This window comes from Castor canadensis, chromosome 2 (genome assembly GCF_047511655.1).
Source record: "Castor canadensis chromosome 2, mCasCan1.hap1v2, whole genome shotgun sequence".
Lineage (NCBI taxonomy): Eukaryota > Metazoa > Chordata > Mammalia > Rodentia > Castoridae > Castor > Castor canadensis.
This window is the reverse complement of record NC_133387.1, coordinates 139,181,540-139,209,012: the sequence shown is the minus strand read 5'-3', so window position 1 is coordinate 139,209,012 and position 27,473 is coordinate 139,181,540. Positions and strand designations below refer to the sequence as shown.

General features: G+C 39.3%; 1 protein-coding gene across 1 annotated transcript in view; it reads left to right on the top strand.

Moving 5' to 3' along the window:
* The window catches only part of Fam227b (family with sequence similarity 227 member B), a 216,960-nt gene that overhangs the window by 167,788 nt on the left and 21,699 nt on the right, over positions 1-27,473 (top strand). The window contains exons 10-11 of the mRNA XM_074058881.1: positions 15,962-16,059; positions 22,690-22,850. Coding sequence (XP_073914982.1) covers positions 15,962-16,059; positions 22,690-22,850 — 259 coding nt within the window. The remainder of the gene's footprint in view (positions 1-15,961; positions 16,060-22,689; positions 22,851-27,473) is intronic.

Genomic DNA, 27,473 nt, shown 5'->3' with positions numbered 1-27,473 from the left:
CAACATATGGACCTGGGCTCCTTGGGCTACCTGAAGCTCCTCAACATTGATGTTAATAAGTGGAGCCTGGACAGGAGGCCCCGGAACCCATCAATCCATGAGAGGTGGCACCCCACCTTCCATCTGGAGACAGGGGCACTTAGACCTCTAATGGTTACCTTTGCAGAGAGGGCAAGATCCCAGTGGGGTGGGGCTGTCTCCCAGACTGTCCCCCTTTTGAGCATTTCCTGCAGAAGTGCCCCTCCTGTTCACAATAGTACCAAGCTCAGGATATAGATTTCCATTGGGTGGGGCATTCCCTGAGAGCTGCAATTAGATCAAGATTTTTAAAAACATTTATCTCTTTTTTGTAATGTCCCAGTTACAGTATACAGACATGGAGTGCATTAGTTGGTCCAATGACTTTTCCCTTCAGCCACAGACTTTTGGAGTTTTTTACAGATATCTGGGGCTGACTGAGTTAGAAATTTATCTTTGAGGAGAACCTCCCCCACCTGCGACTCTGGGTCCACTGTTGTATGCTTCTGGATAACGTCATTAAGATGCTGTAGAAAGGTAAGGGGTTTTCTTCAGGGCCTTGTTGTACTACAGTCACCTGGGAATAGTTTAGAGGTTTGACTTTGGTCCTTTTTAGCCCTTCCACTATAAGATGGATGAAGTGGCATCAATGCCATTCAGCCTCCTCATCATTTTGATCCAAATGTGGATCTGCCAGGGAGACTGCCTGTGCTCCTGTGGGCATGGGCATATTTATTTCCTCATTTTCAGGTGCCACAAGCACTGGGACTTGTTGTAAATGGAAATTGTCTCCAACTTGAGTGGCCTGGGCTAGGACCCATTGATTTTCTAATGAGGAAAGAGTTTGGTTCAGGAGAAGCATGATGTCCTTCCATGCAAATTCAAAGATTTGGATTACAGAAATAAAGGCCTGGATATATTGGGCTGGGACATCAGTATAGCTACCCAGATCCTTTTTAATCTCCCTTAGATCTGATAACTGGAAGGAGACATAGACTCACCCTCTTCTTATCACTGTCTATTGAAGGAGGTTCTGAATATTGGGGGTTCAGAATATTGGGGTGGCTTAGAAGGTAGGTCAGAGGGTGGAGCAATAGGAACAGGGGCCTTGTCATTGGTAAGGGGCTTTTCTGGTCCTCCTTCCTCGTGTTTATTTTGTGGCTTACAAAGATTGCCAGTGTTTGAATATCTAGATAGTAATATGGAGCTATTTTTGGTGGTCCTGGAGATAAAAGAAAAGATGTATATAGGGGACCTCAGTCCACTTTTCCTCTCTTTTACAAAAAGTTTAATTGTAGTATGATATTAACATTTAAGGAGTCCTCTAAAGGCCACTTCTCTTGGTCACCCAAGGAATATTGAGGCCAGGCCTCAGTATAAAGAAAGATGAGGGGGTTTTCTTCTGAGATTAATAGGGTCAAGGTCTTTCCAATGTTTCAGTAAACAGGTCAGTGGAGACCACTTGGGTACTGAGGTGAGAAGACTGGAGATCCCATCTAGAACAACAACAACAAAAACTGGGTTGGTTTCCCTCTTGTTAGTGTCCCGACTGGGATTGACCTAACAAGAACAAGTGTCCTTGTCTCATGATTTCCTTCCATCGTCTGTGGGCCAGAACCAAAGGAAACGCAGTGACTGGTCAGACTAGGCCACTAACACAGTGAGAAAAACTCTAGGATCCTGCCTTTTAGCCTTATATTGCCAAAAGCAAGGAAAGAAAGCAAGCCTCTTTAACAAAGGCTACCTCTTTAACAAAGGGATTCATCACCTGGAGAAGTGCCTGTAAAGTTAGAGGAGGGTAATCAGAGGTAGTCCCAGGGCAATCACAGTGCCACAAAGGGATGACTAGTGTCAATATTTGAAGGATAATTTTTCTATGCTGAGACCAAAGGTGTAAGAAATTTTAAATAAGAAATCTAGAGACCATAGCAATGCCTTTTTTTTTTTTCTGGCTGTTCCTGGAAGGTTACATTAGTGCTTCTTGGGGACCATAACTTTGAGGTAAGAATTGGCTCCAAGGGCTGGGTTGGTCAGGCTCAAGCGTGAGGTGGGGCTGAGACTGGGGCTTGTGTAAGGTGCTGCCACCCTCCCCCATGCCTGGGATGAGAAGCCCTGTCTGCCCAGGCCCATTTCTGCAGCCTGTTGCCCCTCATCCCATGTACATGCACCTCTGCACACTTATTTTCCTTCTTATCCCTTTTTGGGGGAGTGATGTCAGGTCGCAGTCACCAGCATGTATGGCTGGCGGCTTTGGATGTGCAGTGGGCCCTTTTATGGATTGCTTTACTTGTGGCAGGTGCCACTGCTGTGCCCAGGGAGTCTGGTGCATGCTTGCACCTGTTTGTTTTCCCTCCTCCCCTTGGGGGGGGTGGAGTTAGGGTATGTGTGTGTGTGTCATGGCAGGATGCCTGTGTTGGTCCTCACCCCCAACAGCCAGTTTAAAGCTGGTGCAGACCAAGGGGCATGACAAACTAGGTGTTGGAGTAACTCAAGAAAGTCATGAGGTACCATGGTATGAGTTAACCATGGGAGGCCAGGGTCCCAGTAAGCACAGGGAGGGGAAGGCAGACAGAGATGAAGGACTAGGCAGTGGGACTGGGGAAGGAGCATGTGTGTAAAAGTATGTCTGCTGCTTCTGGTGGGACAAAAGGCAACCTGACATCCTAGGTAAGGGACAGGGGACAGATCTGGGAGACAGAACACATACTTGAGGGATTAACGATTAGGTGTGCTTTCAGGTCACTCCCACTAAGTGGTAATGGAACACTGTCATACACACAAAATCTCCATTCTTAGATCACTGCCTCCAGCAGAAGGGGATATTGATAAGTGGGAGAAGACGAAGATTGCCAGGTACCAAAACCCATCAGGTCTCCCCCAGTGTAGCATAAGGCATACCCAAATAAACACCAGGCTCAGTCTTGGCACACAGGGAGGGAGCAGAAAGCACCCCCAGTGCTGGAATCACCATGAGGCCAAAGTTGACTAGGAGCTGTTGGTTCAATATCATGATGGGAAAGTCCCTCAAGAAGACAGGAACAGAGAGAGAAATGGGGAGCAGCACAGGGAAGTCTGCTTTTGGTTAGTCCTCAGCAGGTGGTTTCCCCTAGCAGGAACATCCTTCAGAGCATCAGAGGCTCACAGCTGCACCTTAGGCAAGCTCTTGCTGGTTTGGTGCTCAAGTCATACAGACCTTGGACCAGGAGAGATGTCCCTTCATGTGATCGTCAGAAATGTTACATTCTAGTGTGAAATGTTGTGACTGGTGTCAAGGGTCCTTGTCTTCACAGGCCAGAGAACTGGCTCATGAGGCAGCTGACTGACTGTGAGCCAAGGCTGGTACACAAAGTAGGATTTATTAGAGAGAAAGGAAAGGCTACAGCTAGAGTAGTGCAGCAGAGCCTGGAAATTAGTGGCCCCCTGCTCAGGTGAAGGCTGGGGCTTTTTATGGATACTTTAACTCTGGGTTTAGGGTATCAGTTAGGTGGGTTTTTCTCATTGGCCATGGATTTGCAGGTGTGTTCTCTCTTAGCTGAGCTGGTCTGTTTGCCCCTTGGGGGGTAGGGGGTGGAACAACTTTTAGAGCATTTTGTTTATCAGCCCCATGGCAGATTTATGAGACCCTGTACCTCCTCCTCAGGGTGCAGGAGTGCAGTTTTGTAACTCCCTCTCAGGGTGCAGGGCTCATAGTGGGATACTCACTCATCTGTCCTTTAGGTTCCCAGTCCCAACACTACTCAAGGACACCACCTGTGGTGTCATTAGGTCCCACATTTACTTAAACTCTTTTAAAGAGGACATTTTTTTAAATCTCTGGTGTTTTTTATGCCATCTGATGTTTAAAGAATACGCCCGTGTACCATTTTGCTCTTTCCCATGTACTTTCTAATATAAAATAGTGACACCAATTATTTTTAAAATGAAATTGGTTCTTAGATCATGTAGTAGCACTCAGTCTTTCTCCCTGAGGAAGTCTCATTAAGAAGACACGTCTTCCTTCCCAAGGTACTAACTAATTCAAACCTTCCATAAATCCTATTAGTGTCTTGTGTTCTTACAAATGAAGCTTCTGGTGGTGTTCCTTCTCTTGGTGTGATTGATTTGATTAAGTTTGTATTCAGTTAGTCTTAGCAGTCAGGGTAGGAGCTTAGTAGTAGCTAGATCAAAGAATTTGGGATTACCAGCCTTATAAGAGCCCATTCTTATTCTAGTCATTCATTTTAACTGTTAATTTTTCATTCACTGAGAAAAAGCTTGGTTTAATTAAAAGCAGAACCAAATTTTGTAAATTTGATCTCAGAATATGGACTTCTTTTAAGGCATATTGTTAGTGGTGAATATTGAAAATCCAACCATGGAAAGAGTTTGAGAGCCTATAATTTATTTTTTAAAATAATGGAATCAAATTCTCATTTATTTGTTTAGTACAGAAGTCTGACTTACAGTAAACATTCTGATGGAAAGATTTGGTGAAAGCGGGGGTACTGACACTGCGTCACCAGGGCTTCTGCTAACATTTTTCCCATTAGAACACAATGGCTCCAAACAAAGAGGAAATGATACAGATGAACCACAGCACCCTCCATTTAACATTTACACTAAGAGGAAAGCACAATGGACTCTGGCAAAAAAATTTCTCCCCATTGCATCTGACCCTTCCACCTACATTGTAAAAGATACATATGTATTTCATGTAAAGGAGATCTCACATTGACCTCACCTTTATCATTTTGGTTTCATTATATCAAGGTTTTGCATTTTTAAACTAAAAACACTTTCCTTTATTCCTCTACAACAACAGGTAACTGCATTCCTGGCACCTCTCTTCACCACCAGTTTCCTAGTGCCTGATTGGCCCATTCCTGTTACTATTACAAAAGACTATACTCGGCTAACAAAAAGTTTGAAGCCCTTAGCAAACATTTTAAAATTATTGGATGATAATAAGTAAAAGAGACATAATTGCTTTTAACTTCCAATAAACTATCATGTTACCCTTCTCCTTTATAAACAATCTATGGGGAAATGAAGTTTATGATAATTTGAAATAATTGAGCTCATTAGCAACTTTATGACTTAAAGGGTAAAACCACATCACTCACATCATTTGTTAAGCAACTGTAGTATTTAAGTGAACTCATAATTATCCACCAATTATTTCAATCATCCTCAAAGATTTATATTCATTGTATTCTTTCCTGACAAACACATATTTAAAATCTTCTTACACTAGGATACCACTCCATTCTAATGTCCTTTGCTTTCTTTCTTCTTCACATTCTTAAAAGTAAAGACATTACCAAAAGAACTCTTTGCTCCATCCAGGGTGGTCCTCTCATGTTCCTGCCCAGTGCCTTCTTACACAGCCTCACCCCTATGTAAACTCCCTGGTTAAATTTTTTTTCTGTGTCTGAACCCCTGCAAATCTAATTAATTTTTAGCGAGGCTTCTCTGATTTACCTTATCCCACAAATAATCCCTGCCCCTTCCTAAAAGTTTCATTTCTGATACAATCCATTTGCCTTTTTCATGTTATGTTAACTTTGTGACAGATGTTAAATTTCCCACAAGTTTGAATTATGCAACTCATATACATATTCAAATATTATCAACCTATTTAATTATAAAATGGACTGCTAAAGACTATATCCTTTAGGCCAGGGCATGGTGGTTCACACATGTATCCCAGTTACTTTGGAGGCAGAGACTGGCATGATTCAGGTTCCAGAGCATCTTGGCAAAAAGTCAACAAAACCTCATTTCAACAAACAAGAAGGATGTGGAGGTGCCCTTCTGCAATATCAGCCTCTGCAATACCAGCTACATGAGAGACTGTAGGTATGAGGACTGTGGTCCAGGCCAAAGTGAACAAAAGAAATGAAACCCTATCTGAAAATAAACTAAAGCAAAAAAGGGCTGGGGATGTGATGCAAATGATAGAGTGCCTACCTAGCAAGTGTGAGGCTCTCGGGTGAGTTCAAATCCCAGTACCACCAAAAATATATGCATCCTTTACTTCTCTAAACTTTGCAGTATTTTTCACAGTCTACAAGAAATATTTCTTTTCTGGTTATTGCTTTTATTTGGGGTTTTTTTATTGTTTTATTTTGTTTTTGCAGTGCTGGGAACTGAACCTAGGACCTCAACCATACTTGGCAAGCACTCTACCTCTGAGCTACATTCTGAGCTCTACAAGAACTATTTCTTAAAGGAACATGAGCATATACAAACAAATGGAAAACAGCGGATTTAATAGTGGCTCAAGAAATCACATTTATGTTTTTTTCCCACTTATTAGAAGTAGAATAATTTGATCTACCTCATGTCTTAGTTATTATAATTTAAAATGAGACATAATTTGAACATTAACTAAATTTGTTCAAAAAAACCTTACTTTTACAAATGAAACCCAACTGGGAAGTGGATTGCTGGCAACTACATTAAAACTAGAACTTAGATCCTAAATCCTAACCCTGTGTTCCAGTTTAATGACTAGTTTATTAATCAGTAGTAGTGATTGCTTTTTCTATTTCTTTAATTTATTCAATTATTGTATTAATATGTATGAACTACTTGATCTTGTTTAAATTTTGTATAGATATATGCATGTATGAAAGACTATTAGAATAAACAACTGCAAAAATGGGTGGGTATAACCTATTTACTTATTTGAGCATCTCTTTGCAAGAGCAATAGCATCCTTAAAATAAATAAGGAATAATTATGTAAATGAAATTTTCCTGTACAAGTAGAAGACTGGAAGCTTTTTATTTTTTATTGTTGTGCTGGGTGGGGATACATTTGTGGCATTTACAAAAGTCCTTACAATATATCAAATATATCATACTTGGATTCTTCCCCTCAACCATTCTCCTTTATCCCTCCTCCTCCATTCCTGGAGTTGTCAACAAGTATCATTTTTCCATTTACATTCACATGTACACAGTATCTGCACCATATTCACTCTCCCACAACCCTTCTCCACCTCCTCTCCCCTCCCATTGATACCAATCCCCAGGAGGGATTGTTTCACCCTCCTGTCCTCTGCTTTTGTAAAAGATAAAAATATCAAAATGACATTTTCTGTTTGTTAAAGATAGCTACACAGGGATTTTCCTTGTGGCATTTCCATGTATATGTATTATAAACTGAATTGGTTCATCTCTTCTATTTTTCTTCTTTCTACCTCAGTCTCCTTCTTATGGTGGCTTTGACAGATTTAAAAATTCTATATTCATTCTTGTATAGAGAGTACATCAATCATATTCACCTTCTTAACTTCCTTCTTTTATCTTCCCCCTCTCATATGTGACCTCCCCTTAGTGTGACCTGTTTTTCATAATATTGCTGCATTTGCATAGGTCTATATTCCACATATGAGGGAGAGCATATGGCTTTTGGCCTTCTGAACCTAGCTGACTTACTTAAAATGATGTTCTCCAGCTCCATCTATTTACCTGCAAATGACAAAATTACATTCTTCTTTGTGGCCGAATAAAATTCCATTGTATATAAATACCACATTTTCTTAATCCATTCATCAGTAGTAGGGCATCTTGACTATTTCCATAGCTTAGTTACTATGAATAATGCTGCAGTAAATTTGGGTGTGCAGGTGCCTTTGTTGTAACATTTGTTTGGGTATATCCCTAGGAGTGGTATTGCTGGATCATATGGCAATTCTATTTTTAGTTTTTTGAGTAGCTCCTATAATGGTTGTACTAATTTACATTCCCACCAGCAGTGTATAAGAGTTCCTTTTACCCACATCCTTGCCAACATTTGTTGTTGGTAGTATTCTTGATGGTAACCATTCTAACAAGATTGAGGTGGAATCTTAACATGGTTTTCATTTGCATTACCTTTATGGCCAGGGATGGTGAGCATTTTTTCATGTGTTTTTTAGCCATTTGGACTTCTTCCTTTCAAAAAGGTCTGTTTAGTTCATATGCCCATGTCTTCATTGGGTGGTTTATTTTTGGGGAGTTTAATTTTTTGAGTTCTCTTTAGTTTATATTCTGATAATTAATCCTTGGTCAGATGTATGGCTAGCAAAGATTTTCTCCCATTCTGTGGGCAGCCTCTTCAATTTACAGACCATTTATTTTGCTGTGCAGAAGGTTTTTAATTTCATGTGGTCCCATTTGTCAGTCATTTCTCTTAGTTGCTGAGTCATTTGTGTTCTATTTAGGAAGTCATTGCCTATGCCTATTAATTCCAATGTATTCCCTGCTCTTTCATACACTAGCTTCAAAGTTTGGGGTCTGACATTAAGGTCCTTAATCAACTTTGAGTTGATACTTGTATAGGGTGATAGACATGAATCTAGTTTCAGTTTTCTGCCGGCAGATATCCAATTTTCCCAGCAACATTTGTTGAAGAGACTGTCTTTTCTCCATCATATCTGCTTGGGACAAATGTTTTACAATGATGCTACTCAGGAGACTCATTGGTGGGGGGCTCCCAATCATACGGAGTCACAACCTCACCTGCTGGCTAAAATGTCCTAGAATAATCTCAATCTAAGTAACTGCTGTTTACAGATTGATGATGAGAAAAAGGTCATTAAAGAGATTACTGACAAGATAAAAAGAAAAAGCTTGCCCATGTCCCTGTGTAGACCTGAAAGGGACAAAGTCCCAATGACCTATTGGGGGCTTGTTCTTTACCCTAGGTGGGTTCAAGACCTTAATAGGGACAACATTCCTTGTCTTAAGAGCATACCTGATATTACTCTGCCTAATCCCCCAACACTGCAGTCTTTATCAAGATGATGCTTTTTGATCCAGAAGTGGGTCCAAGCATCAAAGGGGGGAATGTGGTAGGAAGACAGGGAGGGGGAAAGAGATTAATGAGTGCTACAGTAAAACAAAGGAAAACCAGAGTTGGGAATGTTACCTGGAGACCAGAGGAGGGTCACCTAGCCCCAGAGGTTAAAATAGCCAACAAAATAACGTGATTATGTATAGGACAAGCTGTAACCCCCCATTTCTGTAACCTCCTTTAAATGGTATATAGGTAAAGCCCCCTTTGTTCTCAATGCTCAGCCTTTGGACATGAGTCTGCTGAGTTGCTGCTGGCTTGTTTGATAAACTTGCTTCCCAAAAGTCTTGGTGCCCTCTCAGTCTGTCTCAGCCCTCCTGCAACATTTCTGGGGGCCCATCTGGGATTTGGAGGGTGCCATTTTCACCTCCTCCTTGTCACTGGCTCAGCATCCCCGGCCTGCCTTGAGGGCTGCCCCTGCCAGGTGTCACCAGACCATGTTGATCCAGGGGAGGGAGCCTCTCTCCTGGTGAGCCAAGGAGATGAGTTCCAGTTGGATAAAGGAACCTGGAAAGGCTTGTGAACCAACCTGGGCACCCCATTCATCAGACTGATAAGAACCTGGGTTCAAATTCAGGCCTGCTGAGGAGGCAGAAGGGGAATCTGATATACTCTCAAAAGGCACACAAGTAACATCCTTTTGGGGGGTGAAACCATGTCTTTCAGGTTCAGGGAATGGGGTGGAAGTACTGTGCTTCACCCCACACACTGTGTGAGAGTGTGTGAAAGTGCAAGCCTGAGGAATAGCCTGGTTACAAAGCGAGTGTGGAGTCCTGATCTGTGGGTCCATGGTGAACTCATATGGTCTAGGGTGAGCCCTAATAGGGCCTCTGGTCTGGGGCTTATACGGACTCACTATGACCAAGAGACGCCTAGATCAAGACAGACAAAGTGAGTGCTGTTATTTGTTTTCCTTTGTGTGCCGGAGAGGAGAACCCTTTACCTCCTCTCCACCGCCCTCATCTGTCTTTGTCTCTGTCTAGACATCTGGCAAATGGGAGGAATGGGAGGAGGTTAGAGTAAGAACACCATCCTAGAACTTTAAGAGGGGATTTAATGGAGAATACGGGGTCAAATTGACTCCTGACAAGCTTAGGACCACCTGTGAAATAAACTGGTCTGCTTTTGGTGTAGGATGCCCATTAGAGGGGTCATTAAATAAGGTCATAGTCAATAGAGTTTTTAAAGTGGTTGTAGGGGATCCTGAAACACACAGATGGTTCCCTATGTTGACTGCTGGCAGGATGCAGTCCTCAGTCAGCCCACATGACTAAAGCCTCACCTAGAGAAAGCATGTAAGATTATGGTAGCAAGGGCAGCAGCAGCTTCCAAGTACAGGGAAAAATGTAAAAAGCCAAAAAAAAACTCATATTAATGGGGGACTCCAAGGAGTTCCTGCCTCCCTTATGGGCCACTGTACAGATTAAAGAATTTCTGGGAGCTGCAGGTTTCTGCCACATCTGATCCCCAATTGCTCTCCCTTGAGAAAGCCCCTTTATGAAGCCACAAAGGGGGGAGAGTGGGAACCTATGATATGGGGAGAAAAACAAAACAAAAAAAACAGCCTTTAAAAAAAAATTAAGAAGGCATTCACAAACGCCCCTGCTCTGGGCCTGCCAGATATGATGAAGCCCTTCTTCCTATATGTACAGTAAAGACTGGGAGCTGTAGGAGTCTTGACCCAACTACTAGGTTCTTGGCACTACCCAGTGGCCTATTTATCAAAGCAAATTGATACAGTTTCCCCAGGCTGCTCACCCTGCCTGTGCACCTTGGCAGCTACTGCCATTTTGGTGGCTGAAACAGACAAACTTATAGTCCAAGTTCCCCACTCTGTTTTGACTCTCATGAAATATAAAGAAAATTATTGGTTAACAAATTCCTGAATGGTCAAATATAAAAGGATGTTATGTAAAAACCCACATGTCCAGCTATAGGTTATTAAGACCCTAAACCCAGCCACCTTATTAAAGGTCAATTCAGGCCCACCAGAGCATGACTATTTAGAGATTATGGATGAGGTATTCTCCAGCTGGCCAGGCTTAACCAACCAGCCCATTAATCCAGACATTGAGTATTTCATGGATGGCAACAGCTTTGTCTGAAAAGACACATGTTCTGCCAGATATGCAGTAGTGATTCCGGATGCTGTCATTAAAAACACTACCACTGCTAGTTGGGAATTCCAACTTGGGAAAAAAAGTGTTAAATATGGTCAGAAAAATTCTAAAATTACTAAAAGCTGTATGGGCTCCTAAGCGAGTAGTCGTCATGCACTGCTGAGGGCACCAGAAGGGGGAGACAACAGCTGCTCGGGAAAATTGAGAGGCTGATTGGAAAGCCAGGTAAGCAGCCCTCACAGGATGACAAACCTCGGCCTCACTGGCAGCTGTCTTGTTCCTGTGTCCCTTATCTGAATGGGATCCATGGTATATTTCACAATGACAGGCTTGGTTTGAGACTAAAAGAGAAATTTTTCTACTGGATGGGTGGTGGAAGTTTACTGATGGCCAAATTGCCATACCTGAGTCACTGGCTCCCACATTTGTCAAACAGTTCCATGAAGGAATTCGTTCAGGACAAATAGCTCTTGAGGCCACCTTGGCCCAGTATTTTTATGTCACTAAGCTCTCCAGCATAAGTAAGACAATATGTAAAAGGTGCAGTCTGTGTGCCAGAAACAATCCCTGATGTTTGCTGGTGTTTGTCTACACCTTCTCAGGATGGATAAAAGCCTTCGCCACTTGGACTGAGAAAGCACAAAAAGTGGCCAGGTGCCTGTTAAAGAAAATCATCCCTCGATTTGGAATACCTGTGTCTATTGGGTCAGACAATGGGCCGGCCTTTGTGGCTGAGGTGGTACAGTTAATGGCTAAGAGATTAAAAATGACTTAACAGTGACACACGGCCTCCCACCTCCAGGGTTCAAAAAAAAATAAAATGTATAAATAGGACTCTAAAAATTACAATTTTAAAAAAACTCTGCCATGAGACCCACCTACTATGGGATCAATTACTGCCCATAGCCTTGCTCAGGATTAGTTCAAGCCCCATCAAACTGACGGATCTCTCTCTCTCCCCTTTTGAATTTTTTTTTTTTTTTTGGCATCTACCCCCTTTAGTCAAGGGCCTGCGAGGGGAGCTTAAGAAAATAGGTGACCTCACCCTGAGACAACAGATACAGGTCCTTGATTTGACTTTCTCAAAAATCAATGACTGGGTAAGAGAGAGACTCCCTGTTTGCCTGACAACTCCCACTCACCCTTATAAACTAGAGGATGCTGTTTGGGTAAAGAAATGGAATGGGAGTGCATCTCTGACCCAGTCTCACCATAGAAGATCACCTTCAAAACACTAGCGCCCTTCCCCAACAGGACCCTGCATCCCGGGAGACAACAGGAAACCACAGACAATGAGACATCAGCCCTGCTCTAGTCACTCTAGCAACTGACTAGTCTATGCATGGTGGAAGCTTGAGGTGTTGCCCATCTTACCTTTGAGGACCAGTCTGTTCTGTGTATTCTTCTCGCTAATCTTGGTCAGCTCTCTATCTGGGAACACCAGGCTTTGGACTATGGCTCATGTATACACACTACCTGAGCAGGGAGTGGTGGCTGGCCCAGGAAAGGACCTACAGATTAAATGATAAGTATATATGCCCAAATGATAACAGTATGAACAATTCTAGTGCCCTTATTGAGGTTGTGAAAGGTGGGCAACTTGGGTAAAAGGGGAGGTCCATACCTCACATGGAACTGCCACTCTTTTATAAAAAGGAAAGCAACCTCTGACTGCATTCTGTAAATTTCACTATTTTCCACTTCAATGAAACACGCTGGGAAGTTGGCAAAAAGTTTGACATTTTAATCTATAAAAAGGAAACAGACCCCAGTACTTGCTGCATTTTCAACTCATCATGATCACTCATGAGAGCTCCTCATACCAGTCCTTTCACTCCTTTTATGAGGAGATACAAAGTGAGTTTCCCATCTCAGTTACAACCAAAAGTCTGTTACTCTCACTATTTGAGTTCATAGCACAAACTCTGAATGTAACTTTGTGTTATGTTTGTGAGATGAGAGACCATTGGCCATGGGAGGAAAAGAGCTAAACCAACAAGAGCCCTTTAATGAAACCACTCCCCCAGCCACAGAGAGAGCATTTGGCTCCTAAAAACCTCTATTATTGGGATTACTGTATCTCACATCCAAAAAGCCATTTCTCCACTCCAGTTAGGAGACTTGATCTGCTTGGGACAAAAGTTTTACAACGATGCTACTCAGGAGACTCAGTGGTGGAGGGTTCCCAATCACACGGAGCCCCAACCTCACCTGCTGGCTAAAACATCCCAGAATAATCTCAATCTGAGTAACTGCTGTTTACAGATTGATGATGAGGAAAAGGTCATTAAAGAGATTACTGACAAGATAAAAAAGCTTGCCCATGTCTCTGTGAAGACCTGAAAGGGATAAGGTCCCAGTGACCTACTGGGGGCTTGTTCTTAACCCTAGGTGGGTTCAAGACCTTAATAGGAAGAATTAACTTAGAAGGTAACACACATGCACAGGAAATCAATGCGAGTCAACTCCCTGTATAGCCATCCTTATCTCAACTAGCAAAAACCCTTGTTCCTTCCTATTATTGCTTATACTCTCTCTTCAACTATATTAGAGATAAGGGCAAAATAGTTTCTGCCGGGTATCGAGGGGGTGGGAGGAGAGGGAGGGGACGGAGTGGGTGGTAAGGGAGGGGGTGGGGACAGGGGGAGAAATGACCCAAGCATTGTATGCACATATGAATAATAAATAAATAAATAAATAAATAAATAATTTTTTTAAAGACCTTAATAGGGACAACATTCCTTGTCTTAAGAGCATGCCTGATATTACCCTACCTAATCCCCCTGGTACTGCAGTCTTTATCAAGATGATGCTCTTTGATGCAGAAGTAGGTCCGACCATCAAAGGGTCCAGGAATGTGTCAGGAAGGCAGGAAGAGGGGAAAGAGATTAATGAGTGCTACAGTAAAACAAAGGAAAACCAGAGTTGGTGAACGTTACCTGGAGACCAGAGGAGGGTCACCTACCCCCAGAGGTTGAAATAGCAATGAAATATCAAGTGATTAGATATGGGACAAGCTGTACCCCCTCCCCAATTTCTGTAATCTGCTCTAAATGGTATATAAGTAAATCCCCCTTTGTTCTTGGTGCTCAGCCTTTGGACATGAATCCACTGAGTCACTGCCAGCTTGCTTAATAAATTTGCTTCCCGAAAGTCTTGGTGCCCGCTCAGTCTCTGTCTCAGCACTCCTGCAAAACTATTTATTATACATATATAAGTGTTGGTTTTATTTTTGTAGGTTTTTTTCAATTTTTTTCTTTGGTTCTTTTTTCTCCTTAAAGTCCTCTGTTTGTTTTGTCATTTATCTCTTACATTTTGAATCTACTGCCAATTATTCCTAGCCTAGGTTCTTTCCTTGATATTTATGTATACTACTTTCTGTTGGCAATAATTCTAAAATCAAGATCAAGTGATCTGAAAAGAAAGCTTTTCATAGAGGGTACAGTGTACATGAAGTACAATTTCCTTTATTATTAAAATTGTACTTCTTCATAGAAGACCAGAAATCAATATCACATAAATATTACTTAAGAAATGGTTCAGCCAGGCACAGTGACTCATGCTTGGATTCCCATCTACTTGAGAGACAGAGACTGATAGGATTGCAGTTGGAGGCCAGCTTGGGCAAAAAGTTAGTAAGATCCTTATCTCAACCAATAAAGTTGGGCGTGGTGGAACATACCTGCCATCTCAGCTATGTGGGGGGTAGCAGTCCAGGACGATTATAGCCTAGGCTGACACAGACAAAAATGTAAGACCTTAAAAACAAAAAGGCTGGAGGCATGGCTTAAGAGATAGACCTCCTAGCAAATGCAAAGACCTGAGTTCCAACCCAATACCAAAAAAAAAGAAGAATGATTAAATTGCCCAGCATAATGGTACATATCTGTAATCATAGCACTTAGGAGGCTGAGGGCAGAGAATCTAGAGTTCAAGGTCATCCTGTGCTATGCAGTGAGTTCAAGGTCAGCTCAAGGTCTACATAAAGAAACTTTGTCTCAAAAAAAGAATAATTAAATATTGAGCAATTAAAATATTACATACTTTATTATCTTTCTTTTCTGTCCTAATTCCAATTTACTTGATTCTACTCAAATTTTAAAATGTAGATTCTTTGCTAACCAATTCTTTAATCTTTAGTGGTGCTAAATGCTTACCTGCCTCTCATATTTCAGGCTACTGCCTAATATTTCTTAATGAGTAGTGTCAAAAATCAGTTCAAGTGCCTTTCCTCAACTAGAGGCTCATCATTAACAATACAACTGCCAGATCTGACTAGTCTCCTGATAACTGATGATTAGTGCCGGAATCCAGAGCAAACCTCACAGATCACCATTATTCTCTGCTCTGTGTTGAGCTGTATTTAATACCTAGCTTGGCCTTTTAGTTTGATTGACATGACTGCTTAGTTTTCTTTTCCCTTCTAGTCATGGCAAGATTCCCTCAATACCCACATGCATCTTCATGCTGACTGGAAGGAAAGTTCACCAAATCTTTCCTTTTCTGGATATGTTGTTAGAATCTTTGGGAAAAGTGAACTCTGACATACAGACACCCAAGCCTCCCACTGTGTTTAAGTAGAGGGTCATGGAAAGAACTTTGGACTTAGATACAAAAGACCTAGGTCTTCATCCTTTTCCCTGCACTACTAATAAACAATGGCTTAGCCGAGTCATGGAATTTCTGCACTTTAGTTTTCTCGTATGTAAATTGTGGAAAATGTTACTTAGCTTACAGAATTGTTTTGTGAAGATGACATGAGATAATGTAAATGAATAAACTTTATAAACTCTAAAGCCCTATTTAGTAAAAATGTGAGATAGAGTATTCATTTCTTTGACTGGGACAACCCATGACAATATTCTAACCTTTTCTCATCCATGTTTGCCTCTCTCCAGAGTTGTTTAAGGTGTATTGCTAGAGGGGAAAAAGGAGTATCATGCTTTTTATGAAGTAAGAAATATAGCATAATTTTTAAAGTATTTTATTTTCTATTTTAGCTATAGACTTCAATATGGCAAAAATTTTAAAGAACCCAAAGGCATATGTAATGCCGGTATTCAAGAAAGAATCAAGTATTTCAAGACTAACAACAAAGGTTTGGAGAATATTAATTGTTTTTAAAAGTTCGTTAATTTTCTATAAAGTTGGAATTGGCCAACTTCACATAGGTAATATTGGCTATTATATTCTCACCCTTTAATTTAGAAAATAATTTAATGATCAGAAGAGGTAATATGTCATGATTGTAAATCCCCCACTTTTGGTGGGGGAGAGGGAAGCTGGTACAAGAGGAGGGGAGTAAAGGAGAAGGGGAGGGGGAGGGGAATATGATCAAAGTACCTTATAAATAGATGTGAAAATAGCATGATAAGGGAGGAGGGGGAGAGGGAATAAGAGGGAATAAGGGGTGAATTTGATCAAAGTGCATTATATGTATGTATGGAAATAACACAATGAAACCTCTTTGTGCAATTTCCACCAATAACAAAAGATTTATTTCATGGGGTTAAGGCTAATATTAAAATGTTCTCTTTTCTTCTGAAAATATCCCCAACTATGATGAAGAAAATCAGAGCATTCATCTTTTCCTCACAGTATTTCTTGTCACTACTTCTCCTTGTTGACATAAAAGATTTCTTCTGTTGTTTTCATGTGGCTGTGATCTCAATAAGCATCAGGCTGCAGCAATGGTTGACTTGTCTTCACTTCTTCAGTGATGATCCAGGAGTAACTGAAAACCTATAGCTACTGTTATCTTGACCTTGAATGCTTAGTTTATCTGCAGTCTTTAAGGTGTCTGCCAAGAGATACCACAGACTTGCCGCCTTGTGTTCTTTTAACCAAGATTTGATGAGGCTACTGGCTTAAAATTCTGAATTTGATTTCTTAATTTGTTGGATATTTAGGGTTTTAAGTGTGTTACAGTCTTTATTGCTAAAACTTTATCTAATTTACCTGGTCAGTTCTGACTGTTATTTAAAATGAGAACTTATGCCTATAAAAATCCACTTTCTGAATGTCAGTATTAATGTATTTCTTGGTCTTTAATAATAAAGTTTCATAAAAATCATTTACTACCATATTCCAACCTTCACAATTTTGCCATGGATGGTTTGTATGTACTTAGGACAGAAACTATAATCTGTAGGAGTCAGTATTAGATAGATAATATTGTCACACTATTTCCTTTTCGGGCAAGATTGCCAGATTTAGAAATCAGAGAAATATAATAGAAATTATATATCTAATCCTTGAAGGGTGTATTTTATTCCCAGCCCCATCCCCTCTCTTTCTTCTTTCTGGCTGCAAACAAATGAGTAGCTTTCTTCCACCATATGCTCCCCACCATGATGTTCTTCTTTACCACAGACTGAAAACACAGGCCAAGTGACCACTGACTGAAACGATGAGACTAAATAAACCTTTTCCCCTTTATGTTGATCTTCTCAGGTATTTTGTCACAGTGACAGAAAACTGACTAGCACATTAGCCGATATCCTTTTAATTGAGTTCTAACATGGCAGAAGGAGAGAGAGGGAGAGAGAGAGAGAGAGAAAGCTGTGGTCTCCTATTATGACACCAATCCCACTGTTGATGGCCTAATTATCTTCAAAAAGGCCCTATCTCAAAATACCATAATATTGGGGATTGGTGGGGAGTCACAAACATTAGTACATAAATATAAGATCTACTCTATATTAATTAGACATATGGGGAGGATCACAGTTGGAAGCTGGCCCTGGGAAAAAGTTCACAAGATTCTATCTCAACTAATACTAATTTAAAAACAATGGCAAAAATATTTAGAGGTATTTCCACTGATAAGAAAAAGACTCTGGGATCAGAATTATAATTTTTCTGTGTGGCTCCAACAAAGTACAACTTAAGGAAAGGCTAAGGGAAGACAGATGTCAGCTCAACATAAAGAATTTTCTTAGGACCAAAGGTGTCCAAATGCTGAATTGATGTTGTGAATCACCACTGAAAGTGACATTAGATTTGAGCATCAGCAGAACACACATTCAGTCCTCAAAAATCATAGTTTAGCTTTTTTGTCATTGTCAGGAATTATGCTTTCATAAATTAACAGAAAAAAAGGGCAGCAAAGCCACTCTTTGGACTTTCTAGTTAATCTCTTGTAATCATTCCAAAGTTTACATGATTAATAAAAGCTCTAAGAAAACTAGGAATAGAAGGAATGTACCTCAACATTATAAAGGCTATATATGACAAACCTATAGTCAATATCATACTTAATGGGGAAAAACTGAAACCATCCCCCCTAAATTCAAGGGTGAAATCCTATTCAACAGTCCTGGAATTCCTAGCCATAGCAATAAGGCAAGAAGAAGAAATAAAAGGAATACAATAGGAAAAGAAACAGACAAAGTATCTTTGTAGGTGACATGATCTTATACCTCAAAGACCCAAAAAATTCCACCCAAAACCTTCTAGACACCTTAAACAGCTTCAGCAATGTAGCAGGATACAAAATCAACTTACAAAAATCAGTAGCCTTTCTATACACCAACAATGAACAAATTGAGAAAGAATACAGGAAAACAATTCCTAAAAAAAAATTAAATTCCTAGGAGTAAACTTAATGAAGATTGTAAATGACCTCTTCAAGGAGAACTACAAACCACTGAAGAAAGAGATCAAAGAAGACTACAGAAGATGGAAAGATCTCCCAAGCTCATGGATTGGTAGAATCAACATGGTAAAAATGGCTATACTACAAAAAAGCAATCTACATGTTCAACAAAATACTCATTAAAATTCCAGTGACATTCATCACAGAGATTGAAAATCTACCCTAAAGTTCATTTGGAAACACAAAAGACCACAAATAGCCAAGGCAATACTGAGCAAAGAGAGCAATGCTAAAGGTATCACAGTACCCAACTTCAAACTATACTACAGAGCCATAGCAATACAAACAGTATGGCACTGGCACAAAAACAGATATGAAGACCAGTGGAACAGAATAGAGGACCCAGATATGAATCCACACAGCTATGCCCACCTTATTTTTGACAAAGTTGCCAAAAACATACAATGGAGAAAAGACAGACTCTTCAACAAATGTTCCTGGGAAAAGTGGCTATCTGCCTGCAGAAAACTGAAACTAGATCCATGCCTGTCACCCTGTACTTGTATCAACTCAACATGAATTAAGGACCTTAATATCAGACCCGAAACCTTGCAGTTAATACATGAAAGAGCAGGGAATACCCTGGAAACAATAGGTATGAGCAAGGATTTCCTCAGCTGAACTCCAGCAGCCCAGCAACTAAGAGAAAGGATGGACAAATGGGACTATATAAAATTAAAAAGCTTCTGCACAACATAAGAAATGGTCTTTAAACTGAAGAGACCACCCTCAGAGTGAGAGAAAATATTTGCTAGCTATACATCAGACAAATATACAGAATATATTTAAATATATATCAGAATATACAGGAGGCTCAAAAAACTAAACTCTCCAAAAATCAATGAACCAATAAAAAGGTGGGCAACTGAACTAAACGGAACTTTTTCAAAGGAAGAAATCCAAATGACCAAAAAACACATGAGAAAAAATGCTCACCATCCCTGGCCATAAAGGAAATGCAAATCAAAATCACACTAAGATTCCACCTCACCTCTGTAAGAATGGCTATCATCAAGAACACCAACAACAAATGCTGGTGAGGATGTGGGGAAAAAGGAACCCTCATACACTGCTGGTGGGAATGTAAGCTCATACAACCACTGTGGAAAACATTATGGAGGTTCCTTAAAAACTAAACATGGATCTGCCATATGATCCAGCAATCCCGCTCCTAGGGATATACCTGAAGGAATGTGACTCAAGTTACTACAAAAGTATCTGCACACCCATGTTTATTGCAGCATTATTTACAATAGCCAAGCTATGGAAATAGCCAAGATGCCCCACAACTGATGACTGGATCAAGAAAATGTGGTACTTATACACAATGGAATTTTACTCAGCCACAAAGAAGAATGAAATTTTGTCATTCACAAGTAAATGGATGGAACTAGAGAATATCATCTTAAGAGAAGGTAGCCAGGCTCAGAAGGCCAAAAATTGCATGTTCTCCTTCATATGTGGATTATAGACCCAAAACAAATGCAGTAATTTTATTGGACATGGGTCACACACTAAGGAGAGAACACCCATGGGAGAAATAGGGAAAGGAAAGGAAACCTAAAACTTGAGTGTGGTTGATGTGGTCCACGTTGAGGAGCAAATAAGGTAATCTAAAATTCGCAGAGGCTACTATGGGAAGGGGACTAGAAAGTAGTGGTCTGGTAGAAATGAACCAATGTGAGTTGCAATACACAAGTGCATGGAAGCAATGCTAGGAATCTCTCTGTATAAGCTGTCTTTATCTCAAACTAGCAAAAATGATATGTCTTTCTTATTATCTCTGTTTTCCCTTTAACAAAATCAGAGAAGAGGGCTGAATGGATTCTGCCTGGAATAAAAATAAACAAAGTTTACGGGATTGCTTAGTTCTTCAAATTTAGTGCTAACTTTTGCCTATAAAAGTTTATTTATAGAATCTTAAAGTGCTTTATCTTTTGTGGGATGAATGGAAGCATGTGGAACTTCTATGAATTGATTTGGCATTTGGAGTGACTATAGCAAGACATTCTTTGGGTAACTTGATATCTTCTGCTTAAAGTACTTGAAAAAATTAATGGTTTCATAAAAAAACTCAATTTCCCTTTAATATCAAGTTCAATTCTTGCCTAGTGGAACTGCTGTTAAAAATCATGCACACTCATGGAGAAAGAGCTATGAGCTATCATTTTCCCAATTTAATAACATGGCAGGAAAGTAACAAAAATGCTTATTTCTAAAATTTTAGTTACAGATTGTTTAGCTTATACTATCCAGGGCAGAAGCAGGAAAAAGGGTCACAAAGTCTCTCTAGACAGGCCAGAATTTTTGGGGGGATGGGACTAAGGTTTAAACTCAAGGCTACATACTTGCAAAAGCAGGCTCTCTACCACTTGAGCCACCTCTCCAGGCAATTTTGCTCTGGCTGCTTTGGAGATGTTGTCTCCTGAACTATTTGTCTGGGAGCCATGATCTTCCTGATCTCAGGATTACAAGCATAAGTGACCTGGGTGCCAGATCAGATTTTTTAACCTAGATTGAGCTTGGACTATATGTTAGCTTTGTGCCACTATAACACAATACTGAGGGTAACAACTTAAAAAGAGGGAAAGTTTGTTTTGGCTCACTGTTTTTGAGATTTCATTCTATGGTCAGTTGGTCCATTGCTTTTGGGCCTGTGGCAAAACAGTACATCACGGCAGGAACATGTGTCAGAAAAAGCCTGTTCACCTCATGGCAGCCAAAAAGTACACACAGAAAGAGAAGGCTGGGGTCTCAGTATCCCCTTCAAGGGTATTCCCCCAATGACCTAACTTGCTCCAACTATGTCCCACTATTGGGAGGCTCCACCACTTCCTAATAGGGCCACAGTTAGGGGGTTGGGTCAAACCTTTAAGACATGAGCCTTTGGGGGCTATTTTAGATCCAAACTGTTGCAGACTAGTTTGCATACATTTTAAAGAACAGGCTAGATATAATCTGGTGTGAATTATTATGAGAATTAAGATAAAGGAAATTATTTACATCATGGAAAACATGACTGATACTAAGTTTTCACCATCAAAGAACTGCTTTTTTATTATAATAGTCTCATTATTTGAAATAATCCTCTATCAACAGGAACTCTGAAACATATTATTTATAAAAACACAAAAAAATTTAAAGTCCGTAACCAAAAGAAATTCAAGAGAATTTTATGAATCAAGAGTAGCAAACAAAAATAAGGTCTTATTTTCCCACATGAAGTGGAATCAATAATAAATCTCTCATCTTTATATTACAAAGATCGAGGGAAGACTTAAAATATTAACAGTTGCTATACTGAACTTGTCTCCCAAAAGAATAACAGAATATTGAAATGAACATATTTATGGTTTTCTTCTTGACATAGAATTCTTGATCAACGGGTTTTTTCCATAAGCACTTTGATTATGTTATCCCACTGCCTCTGGCCTCCTTGGTTATGATAACAAGTCAACTGTTAATGTTATGGAGATTACTGGATATGGGATGAGTTCTTTTTCCCCTGTTGCTTTTAAGATTTTTCTCTTTATCTTTGTCTAAATATTTTGTCTATGGTATGTCTAATTGTGAATTTGTTCTACTTAGAATTCATTAGACTTCTTGGACATATTTTCCATAAAATTTGGAAAGTTTTGGCCATTATTCATAACTTTTTCCTATCCCTTTGTTTGACTCTGTTCATTTACTTCACTTTTTTCTTTCTGTTCTTCAGACTTACTGATCTCTATTGACCTATACTCAAGCTTAATGATAAATCAGAAAGCCGGAAGAATCTTTCTGCACAAACTCAGACTTACACTTTGGTGAAGTCCTCTAATTAGAAGATTCTTAGCCTGGTGTTGTGGTGTGTGCCTGTATATCAGCACTCTGGTGGCTGAAACAGGAGGATGGAGAGTTCAAGTCCATCCTGGACTGCATATAAGACTCTGTCTCAAAAAAACAAAAGATGTTTCGTAAAATTTCTTTTCGAATAGCAACTTTATTTATACTTATAATGCAGAATTCACTTATAGTTCTTTAAAGATACAAAAGTAATAATTGACTCATTTGGTTTTCTTCCTCTTATAGTCCCATTATCTGAGTAGTGGTCCAGAGTTTCACCGTGTTCTCTTCAATTTTGGAGGCCAGAGTCCACTGATTTTATATTATCTTAAGATGCATGAGCTAGCTGGTATTTCCAAAGCCCCTAGACAAACCAAGATTAAATTCACTCAAATATCCCGAGAACCATATCCTTTTTTAAGGTTTGCGTTAATGGGATCAGTTTCCAAAACATTTAAAACTTTTACTAAATGTCTCAATTTAAAAAGAAAATGCATACATTTTAACCATTGCTTTTATATAGCATTTATTCATGCTTAAAACTTTTGAAGCATGTTTGGCTAAACCATATAGTTCTAAGGCTATGATTTTGCTTGTAAAAAAAAGTAAAACAAACATAAAAATTAGGACCTTTAAAAATGGGTATACTTAGCTTTCTGATAAAAGACTACCTCTGCAAGTTTACTGCTAAATGTTCAGTTTCAAACATTTGTCAGATTCGTTAGTCATGGGCTTTTAGGATTCTCAAAAGAGAGTTTTAGACACATTTTAGCTGTGGATCCTTTGTTCAAACGAAAATTTCCCAGAAAGTTCACTGTGTAAAATTATAAACAAGCAAAATTGGAGCTCTTTGGTTGCAGGAGGGATGTGGTCCAGAGTTTTATCTGCTTACACTCCTGTGTCCCTTCCATATAATCCATCTCACTGGAGACTCAAATGAGCCCCAAAGAGATCTAGTACAGAGAATTCCAAATGGATGTGTGTATGGTTCTGGATATAGAAAATAAAATTAGGATTCTTACTTATAGTATCTATTTCTAACTTGCTATATTTTACAAACATTTGGTAGCAGGAACCCTCACTTAGCTTACATTTCAGTTTTCACTCTTCTATGTTGAGGGATAACGATGGCATCTTTGTGTTATGTTGTTTTCTGAATATTACAACAGATGACAGTTTTTCTTTGGGCGGTTAAGCAAATTTATAGATTATATCACCTGTTTTTAACTAAATTGATATTCACAAATAGATTGGTAGCTTGAAAATACTCCTGAATTGAAATGGTAGATTGATGATAATATTTATGATGCCAGAATAAATGTTTAAAAACAAGAAAATGGCAGAATGATATTTTTCCTGCTCCCTGAAGGAGCTCCTTTTCAGCCAGGCTAAGGGATGAAATGTGTGATGACCCAATAAGTTCTGCTATGATATAGGACAAAACATTTAAAATAAACATTTCAGAAAGACTGTGAAATATGGTCACACATCATTATTATGAACAATGAATCCAACCTTATGTGCAGACTTTGCTTTTCAATATTTGCTAATGATAGTATCATACTGGTTTAATTTGCCAGACATTTAAAAACCCATTGTTCAGACATCTGTGCAAAACTCTACAATTTAGGAATAAAAAAGCTTGGTACAACATTAATAATAAAATAAATTAAATTTTGTTTTAAAAATATTTTTCCATCTTTTTTTATATTTATACATCATATGTCTTTTGCAATATACATAGTAATACATATTGACATACATAATTTATAAACTTAAAACTATTCCTATGTGGCAACATGAACACGTATTTTTTAGTCATGGGGTATATGATCAAATAAGTGTAGAGATCACTATGCTAGAAGATTCTTGGGACCCTTCCCAGGACAGATCTTCCAGACATTTCAGACCAGACAACCTCCAGAGACTCATTGACCTCATGCACATGAAATTAACAGCTCTTGGAACACAAGGAAAAAAGGTAAACCACAGGATTAAGTCAGTCTGTTCTTAGACTTTAACTTCAGTAGTGATGCAAGAATTCTCATCAACCTTGGATTATATCCAAAACAAAATTTTAAAAATGTTTATAAGTGAAATTTGAAAGCCCTTCATAATAGATGACTTTTGTTTTTAACTAAGTTTTATTTCAGTTATAAAAATGTTGCTCTTTGATTGCTTTTGCATTTCTGATGAGCAAGGGTTTGCCCTACAGCTATGCAAGGATTCATGTTACCAGTTTACTGAGACTATGGGAAAAGTGTAAGTATGTAGGGTGGCAGAGGAGGGAGGAAAAGGATATCTAGAGCAGGAAACCTTTTAGGAGAGGATTTCATCTCATAAAAATTTGAAAGAAATCACCCTTTGGAAAGCAATGATCTTTCCATAAGCTTATAAAGAAAAAGTGTTCCCAATTTAGTGAACAAAATGGTAATGACACCTCACACTGGACAGTTTTTCAAAGTACATGTCAAATTTCCCTCTATGTATTATTGTGGAAATGACAAGAGTCCTGTGAGAGTGGGCTGCACTCGTTATAGTCACTTTAACAGATAAGGAAAAAAGACAAAGAAGTGAAGCGGCTTGCCTAGGTGATGGCTAGCAGAGTGTTACAGTTGTTCAGCCACAGCTGTTTTCCTGACATACAGTGATCCAGACCAGAATTCTCTCTGAGCATGGTACTGGTAGTTGGTGACAGAGCCAAAAAAGTGTTTTCTCCAAGACTTAATAAGATGCTTATGAAATTAGTGTCCTGATTTCCCATAATTACCCATGAGGACTCTATGATCATTGAATTTATCACTATCACCAAATTTTACTTTGAAGCTATGCAGCATAATAGCTTTTTCTGGATTTATTGGAGTTGTATGGCTTTCCTGAAGTGAAGAGAAGCTTTGCAGCGAGTGCACCTACATAGTGAGGGAGTGAGGAAAGTAGAGATGGCAGAGAAGAAAAAGAAAACAAAAACACAGTGTAATTAATCATATTTGAGGTAGGAAGACTCTAAGATGATTCCCAATGAGCCCCAACGTCTGGGGCTTGTATGTAATTCCTGCCACTCAAGTGTGAGCTGAGCCTGTGACCTGCTTCTGCAAACAGAGTATGGCAAACATAATGGAATGTCACTTCAGAGATGTGGTTACTGACACCGTCCTGGTCCTCCTCCTTATTGTTCTCTCAGAGCCCTCTGGGAGAAACCAGCTGCCATGTTGTGGGGAGGGAGTTCACATTACAGGAAAGGAGGATGGCTGCCAGCCAACAGCCAATGAGAAACTGACACCCTTAATTCAACAGCCCATGAATAAATAAATCAAGCCACTAAGCATGTGAGGACCTTGGAAGCAACTTTTCCCTCAGTTGAACCTTGAGATGACCACATTCCCTGCCCATACCTTGACTGCAGCCTGCAGGACACCTAATCCAGAAGCATCCAGCTAAACTGTGCCCAGAATCCTGGTTTGAAAAGCTCTGCAGTAGGAAAGGCTTTATTGAGCTGCTAAATTTTGGGATATTTGGTATATATTAATAGATAACTAAATACAGTATTTGAGTAAAAGTTTGATTTAGATGACTGTTCAATAATTGTTTAGCCCCAATCACTTATTACACTGTAATGCAGCCATCCATTTACTTGTTTTTCTTACCTATTGGAGAACAAAGAATTATTTGCCTCTGTATTCCTAAAGCCTGAATAAAAGTATCTAGCACATAAAAGGTGCACATGGGCATACCATGGCATTATATAAAAATCAGAACAAATTTCCTTTCTTCCAACAAAATTTGACATTATAGTTAAAATGATAAGATAGGGATAGAGATAGAAATTTGGTTACAAAGTTAATGATTGTTAAAATGATGTTTTAAAAAATTAAACAGTTCCTGTGTACAGATTCTATTCTAAATCTTCACATTTATTGAGTCATTTAATTTTCATGCAAACTTTAAGTTGAACACTAGTATTGTTGCTAATTTACAGATAAGGAAACTGAGGCACAGAAACATTAAGTAACATGCCTGACAACGCTAGAGTAAGTGATAGCACTTGTCATCAACAATTGACAAATTAATTTCAGAGCTGATGGAGGAAAGTGAGGACAGCCTCCACAACAACCAGTGAGAGACTGATATCCTGGGGATTAATTGTTTACCACAATGTGTAGCTATAGAACAAGACAAAAGTATATTCTAGGCTTTTGAGAATAATCAAAAATATGGCTTTGGGGAAGAATGGTATGAGACACAGGAGACAACAGAAGGCAGACAAGAAGGGATACCATGATAATGTTCCTCATATTTGAGGATGAATAGTTCATTGAAATTTCTGATTAGTCCTACATCAAATCACTCTAGCACTTTTCCCTCTGTACATTTAAGATTGTATAACCATGCACATTCTATTTGAGAATCCCTTTACTGATTTAGTAAAAGATTCTTCTTACTTAAGCAAGCTCAAATGCAGGACAATATCATATTTAGTCACTGCACAGTCTGTAAATCAGACACAGTTAAAAATAAATTTAATATTGTAGGTATTTAGTTTTTTAATAACTTTACTTTTTGGTGGGATTGGGGTTTAACCTCAGGACTTCACACTTGCAAAGGTCTACCACTTGAGCCACACCTACAGTCCTAGTTTTTAAACAATATTAACAAATTGTAGCTATATTTGTTGTACAATGATGTTGTAAAACATACATATGTATACAGTGTGGAATGATTGAGTCAAGCTACCTAACATTCATCACCTTAAACATATTATTTCTGTCTAGCTGCAGCTTTGTACCCTTTCCCTAGCACTTCCCCACTCCCCTCAACCCCCTTAGGTAACATTTCTACTAATGCAGAGTGACTTGCCCAAGTCACAAGAGAAGGATGACTGTGTGAGAGTCACAGTATGCAAATACTGAGAGCACGGGAGATGTGTGTGGAGAGAATGGGAAGGAGTCACTGCAGTTGTACATCACAGGCATGACTAGGTCTTCTGAAATAATTTTAATGTATATTTATAAGGAAAATGATAAACTACTAGT